The 17,562-nt window shown below is 41.4% G+C and overlaps 1 protein-coding gene across 1 annotated transcript in view; it reads right to left on the minus strand.

Annotated features, from left to right (window-relative positions):
* THSD7B (thrombospondin type 1 domain containing 7B) overlaps nucleotides 1-17,562 on the minus strand; it is a 270,835-nt gene that overhangs the window by 75,841 nt on the left and 177,432 nt on the right. Inside the window, exon 14 of the mRNA XM_059820303.1 lies at nucleotides 6,990-7,168. Coding sequence (XP_059676286.1) covers nucleotides 6,990-7,168 — 179 coding nt within the window. The remainder of the gene's footprint in view (nucleotides 1-6,989; nucleotides 7,169-17,562) is intronic.

Here is a 17,562-nt window from a genome sequence, read left to right on the forward strand (position 1 = left end):
GTTAGAGGAAGAACCCTGCAGACACCCGGGTCAGTGCAGAAGGAGGGGGAGGAGGTGCTCCAGGTGCCGGAGCAGAGATTCCCCGGCAGCCCGTGGTGAAGACCATGGTGAGGCAGGCTGTGCCCTGCAGCCCATGGAGGTCCACAGTGGAGCAGATATCCACCTGCAGCCCGTGGAGGACCCCACGCCGGAGCAGGTGGATGCCCGAAGGAGGCTGTGACCCTGTGGGAAGCCTGTGCTGGAGCAGGCTCCTGGCAGGACCTGTGGAGCCGTGGAGAGAGGAGCCCACGCTGGAGCAGGTTTGCTGGCAGGACTTGGGACCCTGTGGGGGACCCACGCTGGAGCAGTCTGTTCCTGAAGGACTGCACCCCGTGGAACGGACCCACACTGGAGAAGTTCATGAAGATCTGCAGCCCGTGGGAAGGACCCATGTTGGAGAAGGTTGTGGAGGACTGTCTCCTGTGGGAGGGACCCCACGCTGGAGCAGGGGAAGAGTGTGAGGAGTCCTCCCCCTGAGGAGGAAGGAGCGGCAGAGACAACGTGTGATGAACTGACCACAACCCCCATTCCCGGTCCCCCTGCGCTGCTCAGGGGCAGGAGGTAGAGAAATCGGGAGTGAAGCTGGGAAGAAGGGAGGGGTGGGGGGAAGGTGTTTTTAAGATTTGGTTTTATTTTTCCTTATCCTCCTCTGATTTGATTGGTAATAAATTAAACTAATTTCCCAAGTTGAGTCTCTTTTACCAGTGACCATGACTGGTGAGTGATCTCCCTGTCCTTATCTCGACCCACAAGCCTTTCATCATATTTTCTCTCCCCTGCCCAGCTGAGGAAGGGGAGTGACGGGACGGCTTTGGTGGGCATCTGGCGTCCTGCCAGGGTCAACCCACCACAAGTGGCAATTGTGATGATATGTTTACATGACTCTTCAGTCAACAGAAAACCTGCAGGAGAAACGAAAATCAAGTGTGGATAGCTATTGAAGCTGAACACAAAATTAATATATGCTGGGAATGAAGAGTAGACACTACAGGGTTATTATCCCAAAGGACAACGGGGGAAATGGCTGTATTTTCCTTAGGAAGCGAAGCAGTACCCACCCGCATGGTGGACTCTCCAGACACTCTCTTCGGGAAGATGAAGTAGCGTCCAAGCTACGCAGATTCGGCTTGCTACTTTTGCTCATTTAATGAAATAAACTACTGTTTAGTATCAAAACTTTCAGTCACAGCAAGAAAAGTGTAAGGAAACCAGGAGGTTCTCGCTATTTTTTGACACTGAAAATTCTCCCCCATTAGTGTAGCAGGCAAAAAAACTTGTCATTTTTATGCTACTGTAAAACCTCACTAGAATCAGCGGACAAATGTTTTCTAGGCTGTAATTCCTTCCTTTAAGGCTGAGTGGGAGGAAGTCAGACCTTCTGCAGGTAAAACCAAGACTAAGGATAGGAATTTTGTTTCCAGAAGTTAAGCTGCACATGAAGTAAATGAGTGTCCATACGTAGAGCCAAAGGAAAATACAGGTCAGCTGTGTCCGAAAGGGATCTTACACAGCCGATGCTACTGATACAGCAGCACAGGACCGGGCTCAGAAAGAAACTGCTGGCAGCTGAAATCCGTGAGAGGAAGAAAATTTATGGGTGCCTCAAAAAAGTTCAGCGGCTTTTCTGACAATTAGAAATCTATATTATAAAAGAAGTTATTTAAGCAGGAGCTATTTATAGCTAATACATTATTAATTATATTCTTGAAGACCAATTTCTGATACTGAAAGGTAAGAGCAACTTGCCATTCAGGGACTGGATGTGAGCTAATTCAGTGATAGCAATGAAAGACGCTGGTTTCAAACTTAACTTCTAACACAGGAGCCTAACAGTTTTGAAAACACTTCATGCAATGCACATATACATACATATGTATGTATAAAAGATATATTTATGCAAAGGAAGAGCACAACCAAGTATTACACGAAAACAAAGCATGAAAATAAACTCTTATAGTCAGGCACACTCAAGATTAAGAGAATAAATACCGTTTTAATAATTCACAGTCAGATAGGAGACAAAGATAAATGAAAGAGGTTGCAAATATTTTGTGTCAGCAAGTGAGGACAAGAATGTAACCTGAAGGAAGGAAATCAGGAGAAATACAGTAGTGTTACACATTGCTTATTCAGAAACTTTACTGTACACAGATTATTGCTCTGAGAGCAGTTACCTACCTAAATAAAAATGGACTTTGTTTCATTAGAGCGTCCTGTGATAAACCATGCTACGTTGCTCTTCCTTCGGCAGAGTTCCTCTGACACAGTCTAAGGGCAATTTTGTATCACGGAAACTTAGCTTGCCAAACGTGAGCCAAAAATTGCCTAGAAAAATGGCTACTGAATGTGAGCAAGTCAAACTTTAGTCTGCATACTACTGCGTTGGTTTTCTTTGTGGTTTTTTGAGGAACTAAAGTGTGAAAAGCCCTGGGAACAACAAAAGGCCTTTCCCGAACAGACCTTCCCTACCATTACAGGTTAGAAAAGGGGAAAGATCACACACCCCTGCCCTTCGCCACCTCTAGCCCAAGCCCAGCTTTGCCTCACAGAGATAGTGGCTTCTACAATTAACAGCAGTCTCTGAGCCCATCCAATCCTGTACATTCTAATGGTGAGTTTTCAAAGACTATAATTTTGTAGAATTTTCACTTTTGAAAAGAAATTTAACACATTTTTTGATGATCAAAAAGATTTGTTTTCTCTGAAGCACAAGTAGGACTACACCAGTCATTTTCTATAAAAAGGTTACCAGAAATTCGTATGTCCTCACACCTGCTTCTGAGAAATCTGATCTGTAAATGTACCATTGTCCTCCTTTTCCCTTTCTTTAAACTTCTATATGCAATTTCAGGAAAAGTACTTGCAATTGTAATGTGCAAAGTGTCTGTATTTCTTGTATTCTAGAGTGAACACTCAAAAATGTCATTAAGAATAAAATACTCATTTTAAAGAAACCGGTAAGTTTACATTTCAAATACATTACATTTTTCTCCTGCTATGCCTGCCTTTACAAATGCTCTCAATCCTTTAAAAATGTTTACTTAAATATATACAGTATATATAAAGGGAATAAACTACTTGCTATGATATTTGTCCTTTAGCAGGACCGAGTAAGAGAGAGAGGGGGAGGAAGGAGAAGGAGGGAAAATCTTGACAAGAATATATATTAGAGCAATCAATAAAAAGATAATCCTTGGAATTCATGAGTCTTTAAAATAAGATGCATTTTCTTGTAGTGATCCTAAAAACCTATAAAAGAATATTCAAGCAATAAAACCCCCATAACTCATATTTAACCTTTCATCATGTAGAACTACATATTAAATAGCTTAGCAACTGCATGCTGTGTAAGTGCATTCAAATAAGAGCAGAAATAGAAAAACGTAAATGCTACACCTCTTTTAACATGCATTGCACGGCCAAGAACATCTGCCAGCTGACCCCATAATCCAATCGGCTGTTTAGAAGCAATCATATCCTTACATAAGAGCTGCACAGCTTCTACAAGCAATGCCCATTTTCTTTAAAAGATGGAGCAAAATGTAGTTAGCCAACTCTTCAACAATTTTTCAACACTTAGAGGTACAAGAAGAAAGTAATTCAACATATTATATGGATCTGCATTAAAATACTGCCAGCTCTTCCCCCAAATATTGTCATTCATCTTCTAATTTCACAGGGCAATAACACAAAGGAAGTTTAAGGCCGAAGTGACTACATCAAATCAAGCGATTATATCAGAATACCAAGTACATACAGCCCACGCAAACCGTTAGTCACTTCTATTAGAAAATAACAAAACCTGGAATAAAATTTGGAAGGGCTCAACTTAGTCCATCGACTATAATGAGAAGAAATACATAAAAGCTGAATTACTTCTCCTAACTCTGAGTTTACTTCTTCCATCTACAGCAAAAGGAGTGGACTGCTTGAGAGGCTCTACAGGCAGGGGGGGATGAAGACATCCGAAAGAATGGCTTCAAGGTACTCTAGAAAAGCCAAAACCTCTGTGGAATTAAGAGCATAAAACCCACGGAATATCATGCAGTAATAGGATGTGTCATTAACTCTGTATAAAATTAAACTTCTGCTAAAAAGTTCTGTCCTAAATACACAAGCAAGCTGCACTACACTGATTGAACTGACTCTAGGAGGATAGTCTTTTATGGATCAGTTTATATGACTCAAATAATTACTTATATTCATCAAATAAATTGTTTTGATCATGCAAATTGCCCCTCTCTCCAAAGCAGTAGCTTTGCTAAAGTATCTGTATTGGCAGGGCCCCAGACATGGTGGGAAATGGTAAAAGAGAATTGATGGAATAGTGTTTCAAGTACTGCTCTCTGTAGTTAAATTTATGTCAAATATCTGCAAGGCATTGAAAAAAAAAAGACATACAGGGGTCTGCCAAGAAGCCTAGAAAACACCCTTCACAAGAAGAGGGTGAAAAGATTATTTGGCTTAATGAGAAAAAGACACAAACTGACTGAGGGCTTTAATAATAAGACACTGGAAAATGGAGGGTTCTCCAACGTAATTGATTAAGCAATAACAAATCTCAAGCTCAGAAGCAATAATTAAAAAAAAAATAACTAAAATACTGGAAGAAATAATAAGGAAATAATAACGGAAATCTACTGGCACCTAGAGAAGTTTATTATTGGTTCTAAGTTATCTAATGTCTTTAACAACTGCATAAAACACAATGTAACACAGTAGCCAGTGAGAAATAAAGCAAATCTCAGCACCAAGGTAATTTAGCTTTCTCATGTCTAATATCAAGCAAAAGCAAGTATTTTGCTGCAGATATTTAACCCAGATTATATAAAAATAATTAGGATGTCACATATATTTATATATAAAGAATCTATAGAGCTTTGCTCTAGGATTTAAACACTGCCCAGACCAGAGGAAACAGAAGACAATTTGCCTTGCAGTGGATTAATGACATGTGCCCAGCTTAGCTAAAGAGCAGCGCGATCAGCCAATTTAGTTTACCATCTGGGTAGGCAACTTGTGCATGCTGCAATGTGCCTAAGGACCTCGGTGTGTTAGATCTGTGCTGGAAATCAAAGTCCAGTGGGTGCAGAGCAAAACTCCTTCTGAACCGCGCAAAGGACCGACAAGCATTTGCGGAGGCAATGAATAGAATCACGCACTCAATATGCGTGTATGTGTGTATATCTAAGTGTACATATATATACTTATGTACATACACACACTTATTAGCACAACAATTTCTTCTTACCCTAAAAGCTCTGAAATAGATAGGATCTGATTCAATCCTATAAATTTTAAAAAGGTAATCCATTTGTACACTAGAACAGCTACAAATAGCTTCTGCTTCTATCCTAAAAAAACCCAAACCCACAGGCAAAGAAACACACACCCCCCAAAAAAACCAATCAAACAAAAAAACACCCCGAAAAACAAAAAGTCACAAACCTAAAGAAACAGACCTTAATGCAATTCTAAGATGTCACGACTAAAGCCTGCAACAGAAAGCCCTCTAATGAATTCAGTGGGTTTTAGATCAAGACCTGTGTTCCCGGTAAAGAGGCAAAAAGCACCAACCACGTTTATATTAATACCAGCTGTGGCACTTTGCAAGCACCGTGCACCAATAAACCGTACAAAGACGTAATTTCCAAGTTTAAACAATTTCTTTCCTTTAATATCTTCTGAAAGGCTTTTGAAATTAGCAAATCTAATGTCTGTGGGAATAGGCAACACTTTATAGCGGTAAGTTTACTTTTAATGGAAGTAGTCTACTGTGTCTATGGGTAACAAACCCCAGTATCTTTTCATTACAAAGAAGCTTATTGTTACCATACAACTTACTGTGGGATTTCATTTTGTCTCTTTGGTGATCTGTCTGATCTATTAAGAAAAGCACTGAGGTATGGACAACATACACTTTATTGCAGTTTTATATTTTCGTAGCCTCTGCTGCTTCTGTTAGGCTACAGCCTATGAATTTCAAATAGTAATAAGGAAAAAGGAAAAAAAAAGTATTTACCAAGTTTCTCACAAGAAAAAAAAATAAACTGTGAAGAAAATGAGGCAAGTTCAGGTGTCAGAAGCGGTGCTGCATCCCGCGACACCACTGCTGCAGCAATGGTTGCGCAGGAAAACAACTGGATCCACCAGCGCTAGCACCCGCAAGCCACCACACGCATAAATCTTTGTATGAATACTATTAAAGTCTTTCTACACATACTATGCAAAATATTTTTATATAGATATATTCATAATACATATATGAAGCCCTTCAGCATGACTGTTTCTGTCGTATTAATTTTCATAGTTGAATCTAAGGCAAAACTTAATAGTACTTCATCACTGTTAATTAGTGTTGAGAATTAATCAGCAAATGTAGGAAACCACTATTAGTTTTGCAGAAATGCATACAGCATTAAATAGAATTTAAACAGATGCTGATCTTTTTAAGAGAGTAGCAATTTAGAGATTACTTTCCTCTGATGCGATACTTCAATATTGAATATACAGAGATTAATGTTCAAGGGAACTCGCGTTGTGTTGAAGGGAAATGTTACTAAAAATAGCAATATATATTTAACAAATGATTTTGCAGCAACCGTAGTCTCAGAGAGAATTAAAAACTTTTAAAATATCCACGACATCTGAGCTCTGTGATGCACATACACTGTCCAGGTGGGATTATTCCTCCAGGGCTTCCTGTGCTCTGGGAGATAAAAATTTCTTTATGAAAGAAATATGGTGTTTCAGGTCAAATTCTGCTGTTACATGAACATCTCCCCCCCAGTTCTCAAGAAGTTCGAGGATTGCCTACAAAATCTGTCACAAGGTGTGGTCATAGAGATAACCCCTATTTTTAATTTCTTCACCAGCACAGTACCTGTTGATCACAATTAAAAATACAGTAAGCACAGAGAGGTTTCTGTTGGCTATTTAATGCTGCTCACCTGATTCTTGAGATCCAGCTTTGGGCAGGGACGACCTCCATTGTAAGGCTTCTCCTTAAGCCACTTGGATCGGACTTTCACCCCCGGTCCACAAGAAGAGCTGCAAGGGGACCAACTGGACCAATCGCTTAATTTGCAATCAAACGGGCAAGGGACCGTGCAAGATTCTTCAATGTAACCTAAACCAAAAAGTTAAGAAAGGTTTTAATCACTGCAACTAATGAACTCCGATTCTCTGATGTCTCACTGCAATCTGTGTAATCAACACAAAATGAGAACTTCTTAAAAAGAAGACATTTGGCAGACTGACAACACCGCCCCAATACGGGATTACGGTATTATTTGCAAAGAACAGCAGTGACTAAAACTGCTTTCTACTTGGTTTAGTCCAATGATCATTAGGAAGGCCAAGACAAAACGGACTGATGTAAAGGACACACACTGGCCAAAGTATCTGTTGTGAAGCTGGTGGTCACCAAGAGGTGGTGATTACCTTCCCTGTGAGATTGCGGCCATAATAAATTCTGGAGAACTAAGTGTACAGCCCAGTTTTGTGCCCCTTTAGTGCCATGCTAGCCATCTCCAGAGCTGGCAGGGGCAGGGAGTCGGAGGCTCTCTTCCCGGCAGACAAGACCCGAGGACGGTGGAGGCACCAGAGCCGTGCTCCTGGCGGCTCCCACAAGATGCACGAGGGACGTGCCTGCAGCCTGCCAGCGGGAGAGGTGCAGGATTTGTTCCTGGGAGAAGCAGACGAAACATGCTTCCCTCCTCTTCCTGGCGCTTCTCTTTATACATCTTTCCAACTGTTTTGCCTATTCCGGGTTTCGTAAATGGCATTTTAAAGCTTTGCTTTCACCTTAACCTGGCTTGACATAAAAGTCCTCCCAAGATCATCACCTCTTAAAATCAGAACAGCAGACACCTGCAGTACCAACACCTTGCTGAATTAAAACCCAATAGGGTTTTTCAGGGAAAAATCAAGGTTCCTCCATAGAGGCACAACGCCACAGCTGGTTTAGGAGCTGGCATATGGGAAGTGAGATTTTGCAAAGCCCAGCACTGGCCGGGGAGCTCCTGGTGTGCAGAAAGGAGGTGGAGGGTGGCCAAACCCTCGAGGTCTCCAGGGAATTACTGGCACCAGTCTCAGGTCAGCAGTGTGGACTAGCTCCTGCACCTTCCTGCTTACCATGCCGCATTCGTTCTCCTCGAGTTTCTATTATCTGCTTGTCATGTCTGTATGTACTATTTTAATTTAAAAAAAAAAAAAGAGATTCCATGTTAGACCATGAAAGTCAGTGGCTGCTAAGATCAGCCTTTACTACAGGCGGCTTCGACCCTCTGACAGCTCTGGCAATAATGGTCATGGAAATAACTGAATTTCATCCCAACCGTATTTCTGATGTTTCTCATTTTTATGCCTTCTTTCTGTTTGGTTTTCATCACAGTAACACTCCCTCTATATTCCTTACCTACAGAATACCAAACAAGCTCATTCAGTACTCCTTTATGAAGGGTTTCCCCACTCTATCAAGGTGACAGTCACTGTAGCAGGGAGGAAAAAAAAAAAACGAACAGCAAAACCCAGAAAAACCCAATCCAGAAGCAGCTGCCCTCCAAAACCCCAGACAACAGCCCCAAACAACCAGGGAACACCGCGGCTGAGGCACAGAGATTATTCTGGCCCGGAGCTGGAGTTACCGGCTCTGCCATGCCCGAACCTGCTGCTGACTCCAAACCAGGACCGCGTTACACCCTGAGCATCGACCCACAGCAGCAATAGGTGCCTGCCTCCCGGTCTTAAGCTGAAGTCAATATCAAGAAAGGTTTCAGACTTACATAGGCATCCCCCACTGGAAAATAATCTCCTCCTAGAACTACAAGAAATACTTTTGTAAACAGTGCCTTAAAAAACACTAGAAGCAACAGTAGGTCCCTCCTTCAGTTCAATGATGCTCTATTTCTTCTCTCTTTCTCCTTCATGATGGTACTGTTCCCTCTTCCTTTACGGCGGCCACCCCGTAGCCTGACAGCTGCAATCATTTCTCCCCAGTAACTCATGCTGTAACTCTTCCCTAAAGCTGCAGAACTGTCCCCATATGGTGTGCTCTGGTTTACTCTGCTATCTCTTTATCTTATGTTGTGCTGCCTTTTCACTTGCAGCTCCAAAGCCACTGGGATTGGGTATCTTAATTATTCCGACCCAGTCCATTACAGTGCTGTTCGCATGTTAGAGATATTTCAGCTTTGCTTGCTTTGTATTCTCATCTAGGTGAGATGACACCCATGCACACGCATATACAAGTATTTCCAAAATAGACTTGCCTTTTTTCCCCAAATGAAACTCCCAAATATCCCACTAATATTCTATTCGACCTGCTTAGGTTGCCACTCAAAGCAATTCATAAAACATTATGATAAGTAAAAGACATTTTCTCATGATAGATTTATGAGAAGCATTTCTTAGGCAGGTCTCCAAAGAGTTCTGTTCCACCACCGTATGAAATATCATTTTTCCTTGGGCTGTGTGACAGCCTAGGTAATTAACTCTCAACAGAAACAAAGAAAGTGCCTTGTCTCAAAGTAGGATTAGACAGAGGGGTTATCAACTTATCAGTGAAGGCAAAATGGGCTAAGCCTTTTGGCAGTTCAAGACCTACCTCTACAATAAAAAGAAATACAAGACAAAAAAAGAAATAGAATACAAAAAAGAAGTATAAGGAAGAGGAAGGAAAAGCTATAATAAACAAAACTCAAGAAACCTATTGTATTCCACCCCTGGGAAGTGCTGTGGGGATCCCTCAGCGAACCACAGAATTTCTAAAGACGTCCTGTCGCTAAGAAGCCAGCTCATTACTTTCTGCATTTCCTCACCCATATTTCTAAATTACATTAAGTATAAACAAATAGTGACCAGCTAATAGAGCATTAAATTACCATACTGCCCAGAGGAAGCCAGTTCTCCATATTAAACAATGCTACAGAATCAAAATGGGAACATAACTTTCCTTCATGCTCTTCTCACAGGCTGCCATTATTTCTTCTATCAATCACCTGAGGTTAATCCTATGCTGAGATATCCATGGATCAAAGATTTCATTCAACAAAAATTCTCCTCCAAAAATCATTATGTGATGTATTCTTTCTGCTCAGATAGGGAATGCCTTTATGACTATCTTTTTATGAGAAACTAGTAAATAATGTTGTGCTCAGCTCATCCGTTGCCTATGAGAACGGGGTATTTGTTTTTCTCTGTAGAAGCCAAGCAATGGCTTGCCACTGTCAAGGGGCTGAAAAGACTGCAGTTTGGATACCCACAATAATCCTACTATTGGCATTCCTAGAAAACTTGTGGCATTGGCATGGTGCACAATACAAAACAAAAAAAAACCAACAAGGGAGATACGCTATTAAAACAACCTATTAATAAAGAATCCTACATTCAGGCTATTATCCAGAGAAATACTTCTTACCATAACAGAATATGAATAAAGGAAAGAGCATAAACATATTTCTGAGTTATTGTCACTCAGCTTGGGGAGACTAACTGAAGGTTGAGTTTACTCAGCTGGTTGTGTCAGCGTCGTCCTTAACCGTCTCACTCATCCATCACATTCCCTGCTTTTCTCTCCTCTGCAGAATCTGGTACCAAAAATTTGTTGAGTTTCCAAGCCCTTCTATGGAAAAAGATGTCCTCTTCTCCCCAGCCCTGCTCAGCCTGCTTTCTATGTGTTCTTATTTTATTTCTTGAAGCTTCCTTTAACCTCTTTTTTTTTATTCCTCAAAATCTCAAATACCGTTAAAATAAAGCTCATTTAATTTAGAAACAACAGATGAGAGCCTCTGTCCTACCTGAACCAACAGCAGGCTCCTGAACGCCACAGAGCTGGAGGAAGCGACAGAAACACCAGTGCATGGGATATTTAAGTAGGCACTTTGAAACATACTACTGGGAATAGTCCTGAATTGGCAGGAAAAATTGAGCTGGATGATCAAATAAGCCATTTCAATCTTTAAGTGCTATTGTTTTACTATTGAGACACTGCCAACGTAATGGGATGAACAAATGCATTTACCTAGGCTGCACAGCTCATTTTACTATTTATTCATTAAGAACAATGTGCTTGTTGCTCTACAAGCTACAAATGGAGTCTCTTCCCTTAAGTGTCTAAATAAACAAAGCACCCACAGATTACACAGGATATACTGGGAAGGCTCAAACACACGATGTAGCAATCATTACTCGTCTCATTTCTTCTGTGCGGCCCAAGAGACAAAGCAATAGCAGGTAGATGAATAAAATGAGGATGATGGTCTGGTGTGTGTCGGAGGTTAAGGCTCAAATACATGGTGTAAAAACTGTTATCGTCTCATTTTTGCTGTGCAACCCAAAAGAGCCAAGGCAATAGGAGGCAGCTGGATGATGGGCTGGTGGGTGTCAGCAGTGCAGAAGCGCAGAGGCTGTGGATTGCACTGCAGCGTAGGGGAGGGAGTTCTGCAGTAGCACAATTTCTTTCCCACCCACACAAGACGCCATACATATCACAGCAGGCACAGTCAGCGAGGGGCTGCAGTGTCCTTCCGTGTCCCCCTCTATAATCGCAAACGGATCATTGTGGGAGAAGCAGGCGATTAGTAGGTTTACAAGCTAACGTAAGATACTGGCATCTACCTGATTGTGGCACTTCCAAATGATAAATTTCCTGTGGGTGTAAGGTCTGCACGCAGCGTTAAACAACAGTGCCAACAGGATTCCAAGAGGCTGTCTTAAAAGTGATTGGAAAATAAACAACATTTCTCCAGCAGCTTTGGAAACAGATGCACTTCTAATTGAATCGGCTTTAAACTCATTTGTATCCTCTCGAACATATTTCATCATTTCAATTAACAAACTTCTAGCGGTTTTACCCTTGTTAGTAAACCTTGAAGTGCTTCAAAAAACTCAAGGTCATTACTATGAGAGGGACAATTCTGTGCATCACTGCAACTGCCACTGGTAATAACACCATTAATTTCCCTTGGAGTCTACAGGATAAAAGAGATCACCCTTTAACAAACAAGGCAGCAGCAGAGTGGACAGTCACACAGAAGCAACGTTTCTAATTACACAGACCAAAGGTAGAGAAAAAAAATTGATTCATTTTGCAATTAATACTTACATTCCTTTGGTTACTGATTGTGAAGTATGTAGAGTAACACCAGTAAATCCACATGGTGCTAGAAGTCTAAGAGCTAAAGACTTTATGAGGGAGACCTGGTGGACCATGGCACTCGGTGGGCCAGATTCTGCTCAGCTGAAGCTTTGGGATCTCCTACAAAGCAAGCCCCATGGTTTAACTCAGGTTAAAACTCAGCATCGAGCACAGACTACAGTTAAGAGACTAACTCTACCAGCTGATCACAGCCTCGCAGTTGAGGCTTTCCCAACGTGCCGCGGATAAGGCAGCCACTGGCCATGGGCCACATGGCATGACCGAAGGCTCCGGAAGCTTGTGAGCTACGAGGGGAGCACCTCGTCCTAAGCAATCCAGGTCCAAACATTTAAATTCTGCTTCAAGGGAGAACGTTATTAACTGAAGGAAAATAAGTAGAATAAGTCTGTGAGTCTTAAAGTTGCTAACAACTTCAGCTGCATCTGAAAAGGATGTAATATTGCCATGGAACAAATGCTTAATCTTTTTTTTTTTTTAATAGGCAAGGATTTGAGAGATTTTATGTATTATTAGTTTGCTAGCTGGGAAATTTAAGAGATAATTTAATGAATACAGTCAGTAAATGCACAACCAAAAAACCCAGCAAAAATAACTTTTACATCAAATATTTTGCAAAGCTCAAATAATGGACCCCCTTAGTTAATTTATTCCCACTTGCTCTTCGCAACAGAGGCACATGCTCTCGTTATCTCCTAGCAGACGGATTACAGATTCCAAATAGACCAGAGAGGACTTGTAAAAAACGCTGGTAAGTTTAACTCAACATTATTGTTACTGAAATTCATCCAAAGGTTGGATTTATTGCTCAATTTCACAGTCTCTATAAATCCTGACGAGGCAGTTGGGTTGATGCTGACTTTGCAGTATGATTCCTAATTTGTTTTGATTTTGCATTACAGTTTTCTTCCATAAAGAACCTGCAAGCATATACTCCGAGTTACATACAAACCGTAATAGGTGATATATTTAATCTTTTAACTAAATAAGGAAATCTCCATTAATTAGCACATTCCTTGTAACAGATTGCAGAACAAGCTGAGAACTCTTCCGGAGAAGAGAGACTCGTCTGCTGCCTTCTGAGTGCAAATAAATAGTGCAAATAAATAGGACTTCACAGTGTACATTCATCTTGCAGGGAACCTTCGATGCAGACAGGCAGAAATCCACTGCACAAATCTGTCTGGGCTCCAAAACCAGCTGTGGAAATGGTTCCCCCTCCTCCTGGGGCTGTGCTCCCGCAGCGAAGGGCTGGGCTGGCTGCTTGGGAGCCCTGACGTCTGAAGAAAGTCCTTACTCAAATAAAAAAAATCATCCACTGGGATCAGTAGCAGTTAGGGCAGCTCAGCTGTGTTTTTCCATATACTTTGCTCATCACCCTGCCACTGGGAAAATCATCTGCTTTGTCCAAACAAAACTGAGTAGCCTTTTTTTTTTTTCTTTATCAGTGTCCTGATGCCCTGCGTATCAGGGAAGAAACTCATCCCACTGTACTTTATTATGGCTTGTTTAGCATATACGTTCTTCAGGCTACTCAATTCATAGTAAAAGCAGATTTTTAAAAGAAACCTGAGATTGTGTTTATTATTTATTATTATTATGAGATTTATATAATAAAATAAGGCTTTTTTTAAAGGCTGAACACACTTCAACAATACATCACGAAGACAAAATTAAATTGTCCACAGATTGTCAAATTCCCCTCTTTCTCCTACATGCGACTTTTCTCAGAGGCCCAATTGCACGGTAGCTCTGAAAACAGATGTACGTTGCAGAGTGCTCTGAAGATCAATATAGACTTGGGCAATTTGGACCAGGCGGGAAGCATCTTCCAGAGCCAAGGGTCCATCACTGGGAGAAAGCTGCTGCCAAATGTCACCAAAAATATCTGCCCCCATCAGTAAATCATATACAGCCTGAAGGTCAATGGTTTCAGGCTTTGCTGGAGCACACTAAGAAACTCAGTTTCATAGTTTGGGGCCCTCCGCGGAGAGCATCTTTCTGCCAGTTTCTAAAGATACGACGTTAGGCACTGTCAACACAATATGCCACCTCATTTCAGCTGCCAAGCTGCGACCCCAGACACAGACAAGCCTCATTTAGACAACTTCCCTCGGACAACAACACAACGGTTTCCATTCTACAGAATGGGAAATGCTGATGCGTTTCCTTGTATCCTGATGATTAGCAAGCATTGTGCATTATAATACCGCTCTTATTTCAGACAAAATAAACCACCAGATAATTCTGCAGAAGAAAGGAACATGAAGCCATTAGATCCATGTGCAATTAATATTATCAAGAAGGCTCATAACAACATGAAAAAAAAATATTTTTTTTTTCTTTAGATGTACGTTTCTAGTACTTTAATTTACAAACTCGAGAGGTATTACCAAGTGTCAGGGCCTCTGTTCAAGAGCAGGTCACACAGGCTGAAAAGGCAGGGAGAAGCTTCTGAGCCCGCAGCAACCTCCGCAGCCTCCCTCCCCGCCGTCACGGGAGGGGAGTGACACAGTGACCTCTCTGATCAATACGTTCAAATCAATACACTGCCTTAATTCCTTCTCATCTCATCGGCACTAGATGAGAAACCTAACTCCACGCTTTAATTATACTGACGCTGTTTTAAAGATGCCACTAACCATTACCAGCATTAGGAAGATCTGTGAGTGCTTTTCCAAATGCCAGGTAGCTGCCACGAGGTCCAGACTGCTCGGATAAGGAGTTTCCCTCCTGCTATTAGAGGTCACCTTGCTAAAGAGGCAGGGATACAAAGGCATCTGACCTTCTTAAATAAAGCTGTACTATAAAAAACGTCTGATGGAAACAGGATTTTAAGAAAGGGAACAGTCCTCGCTTTCCACAGCTTAGGCACGGGGAGAGCAGCACACCTCATTTAGATGATGGAAAACCTTGAGATGGAAATAGGACATTTTTGTGACGTTAGCAGGCCCCAGCACAGAGTACTGATGTACTGAATTCCTGATAGACTTTTGTTTCAATTTTGCAGCGTGACTTTGAGCACTCCGGTTGTGTAGTTCAATCTCCTCTGCTGCAGGACTTCAATGAATTCAGACAGAAGCAGAAAGCGATGCAATCTTGTTGAATAATATGATTTTTAATGGTCACTCCTCCATGTTACCAAATACAAATGAGATCCAAGATTTCACACAGGGAATCTCTGTAACGAGGGATATTAGAAGCTTTGCAAACCAAGCACTCGGTGATTTAATTTACACCATCCGCATTTGCAAACCTTGGAGGACAGAGAGATTTCACAGAATCACAGAATCACTAAGGTTGGAAAAGACCTGTAAGATCATCAAGTCCAAAGTATATCTCAGACCCAGGAAGACTAAGGTAGGATAAGTTCTGTTACTCATCAATATCATCATGATAATCCTTAGAGCACACCGAGCTGAAGTTTAATTTTATCCACATTTCCTAATTCAGGCTCATTTCCTCAAATCTTCTAAATTCAGCTGTTGCTATGTTTCTGAGTTGGTCTCCCAAACTCTTTGATCAAGCAGACCACATCAGGCACCTTAAAAGATACCCTCTATGTGCCCATCTCCCCCTGTCATGTTAACTTTAGCACTGTATGCAGTGCCCCAGCAAACTCTTCGCCTGCCCATGTGCAAAAAGTGGAATGCTTATTTTTGCAGGACTCTTGTTCCATACAAGCAGAAACACATGACTTTGCTTCTGAAGATCTACAGAATATGTCAGACGTGAAACCCCTTAACACTCACTGAAATCCACTAAAACACCTACTACGTCCAGCTGGCACAGGGCTCCCCACCAGCGATAAAGATATGAAACTGTGACTTTCCACTTAAAGATTATTTGTCATCCATTTATTTGCCTGAAAGTCCTGCTCATCAGAGCTGTAGAAAAGGCAATCAGGTTAAAAAACATGGAAAAAACCCCACATGAGACACGAGAGGAATCCTGGGAACTACCAGCAGTACATGTCACTTCCCAGTAGAGCTACACATGTCTCAAAGGGATCATGAAGTTCTCCACGAGCAGGAGAAGTGTAGAGGTCTTAACACCAGAGTACATAATTCATGAAAAGGCTTTGGCTAAAACAGTATTTCTTCATACTTCCAATATAACATATCAAATGGAATGACACATAGGGAGAGAAAAATGCTAATTCTAAATCTATCTTTGTATGGTAACATTTTATTAGAGCCTTGCTTCACAACAGGCTGTATTTGTGACAAATATGTTATTAAGGCTGAAGAGATGGGCCACATTTCAAAGAGATATTCTTACGGTAGCCTACTGCAGAAATCAAGGCAGTAGATTGCCCAGTGCATTAACTTGCTATCAAAGCTCTCCTAAACCTCCAATAGACTATTTCTACACCAAGTTACTGTTTCAACACTAAAAATGTTCCCAACTCCCATGGAAGAGCTTTAATCAACCTGTCAAAAACAGAGAAAAACTGACTGAGCCTAATAATAGAAACGAAAGGCATGGACATGAGCAAGGGTGGGCAGAGGTGGTCTGGCAAGTGGAGGCTGATGGTGATCGTCAAACACAAGAAAGCCTGTTTGAGGTTAGTAAAAATCACTCCTTCGCATAGCCTGCTACTGCCGCCTCTTCAAAAGGGTCATTTTATGGAATGCAGCAAAAAGCATAAAAGAAATTTGGGCAAAAAGACACGCTATAAAGATTTATATTTAGAGCCAAGGAGTAACAACAAACATCACTGTGACTAAATGCAGCACCTACAGAGGATGCTGCTCAGATAGCTAATCCTCTAAATATTTCCTCATAAGATGCAGGCTTGCTTTCTGTAAGAAGATAAAGATCTAGAAGAATGTGCATTTCCACGTACTAATGCCTCAGGGGAAGTCTTACCTTGCTTTAAATAAGCTGCTTTGGTAGCCAGTTTGACCCACTCAGAAATAACTTTTTTGATGGCTGTTTACCTTTGATTCTGTTGCCAGAAAAACATAGAGAACAGCAACGTCTGAACAGTTGTCTTGTGATCCAATTTCATTTGATAAATCTTTTAACATTCAGGAAGGAAACACTGTGGCCAAATTTTCTTATGGTGAATAGATTTTGGAAAAAAGGAAAGGAAAAGATAGGGAATAAATCAATGTTCTTCGAGCACTGTTATGACAGCAAAATGTAAAAATCCTGTAGTCAAACAAGAAATGGAGGGCAGGTCCTTTATGGGTTCTGCTTCTGTGCTTACAGCTCCCCTGGCAGCCACAGCTGTAATTAAGAGTGTCACTGCACACCCAAGGAGATGTGCAGAAAGGTTGGAGAGAGGTCCAAAGGAGAACCCAGCCAGGATTTCAGGGCTAAATTTAGAAGCTATTTAGCTTTGAGATAGCAGATAACCA

Source organism: Gavia stellata, chromosome 8, assembly GCF_030936135.1.
Source record: "Gavia stellata isolate bGavSte3 chromosome 8, bGavSte3.hap2, whole genome shotgun sequence".
Taxonomy (NCBI): Eukaryota; Metazoa; Chordata; class Aves; order Gaviiformes; family Gaviidae; genus Gavia; species Gavia stellata.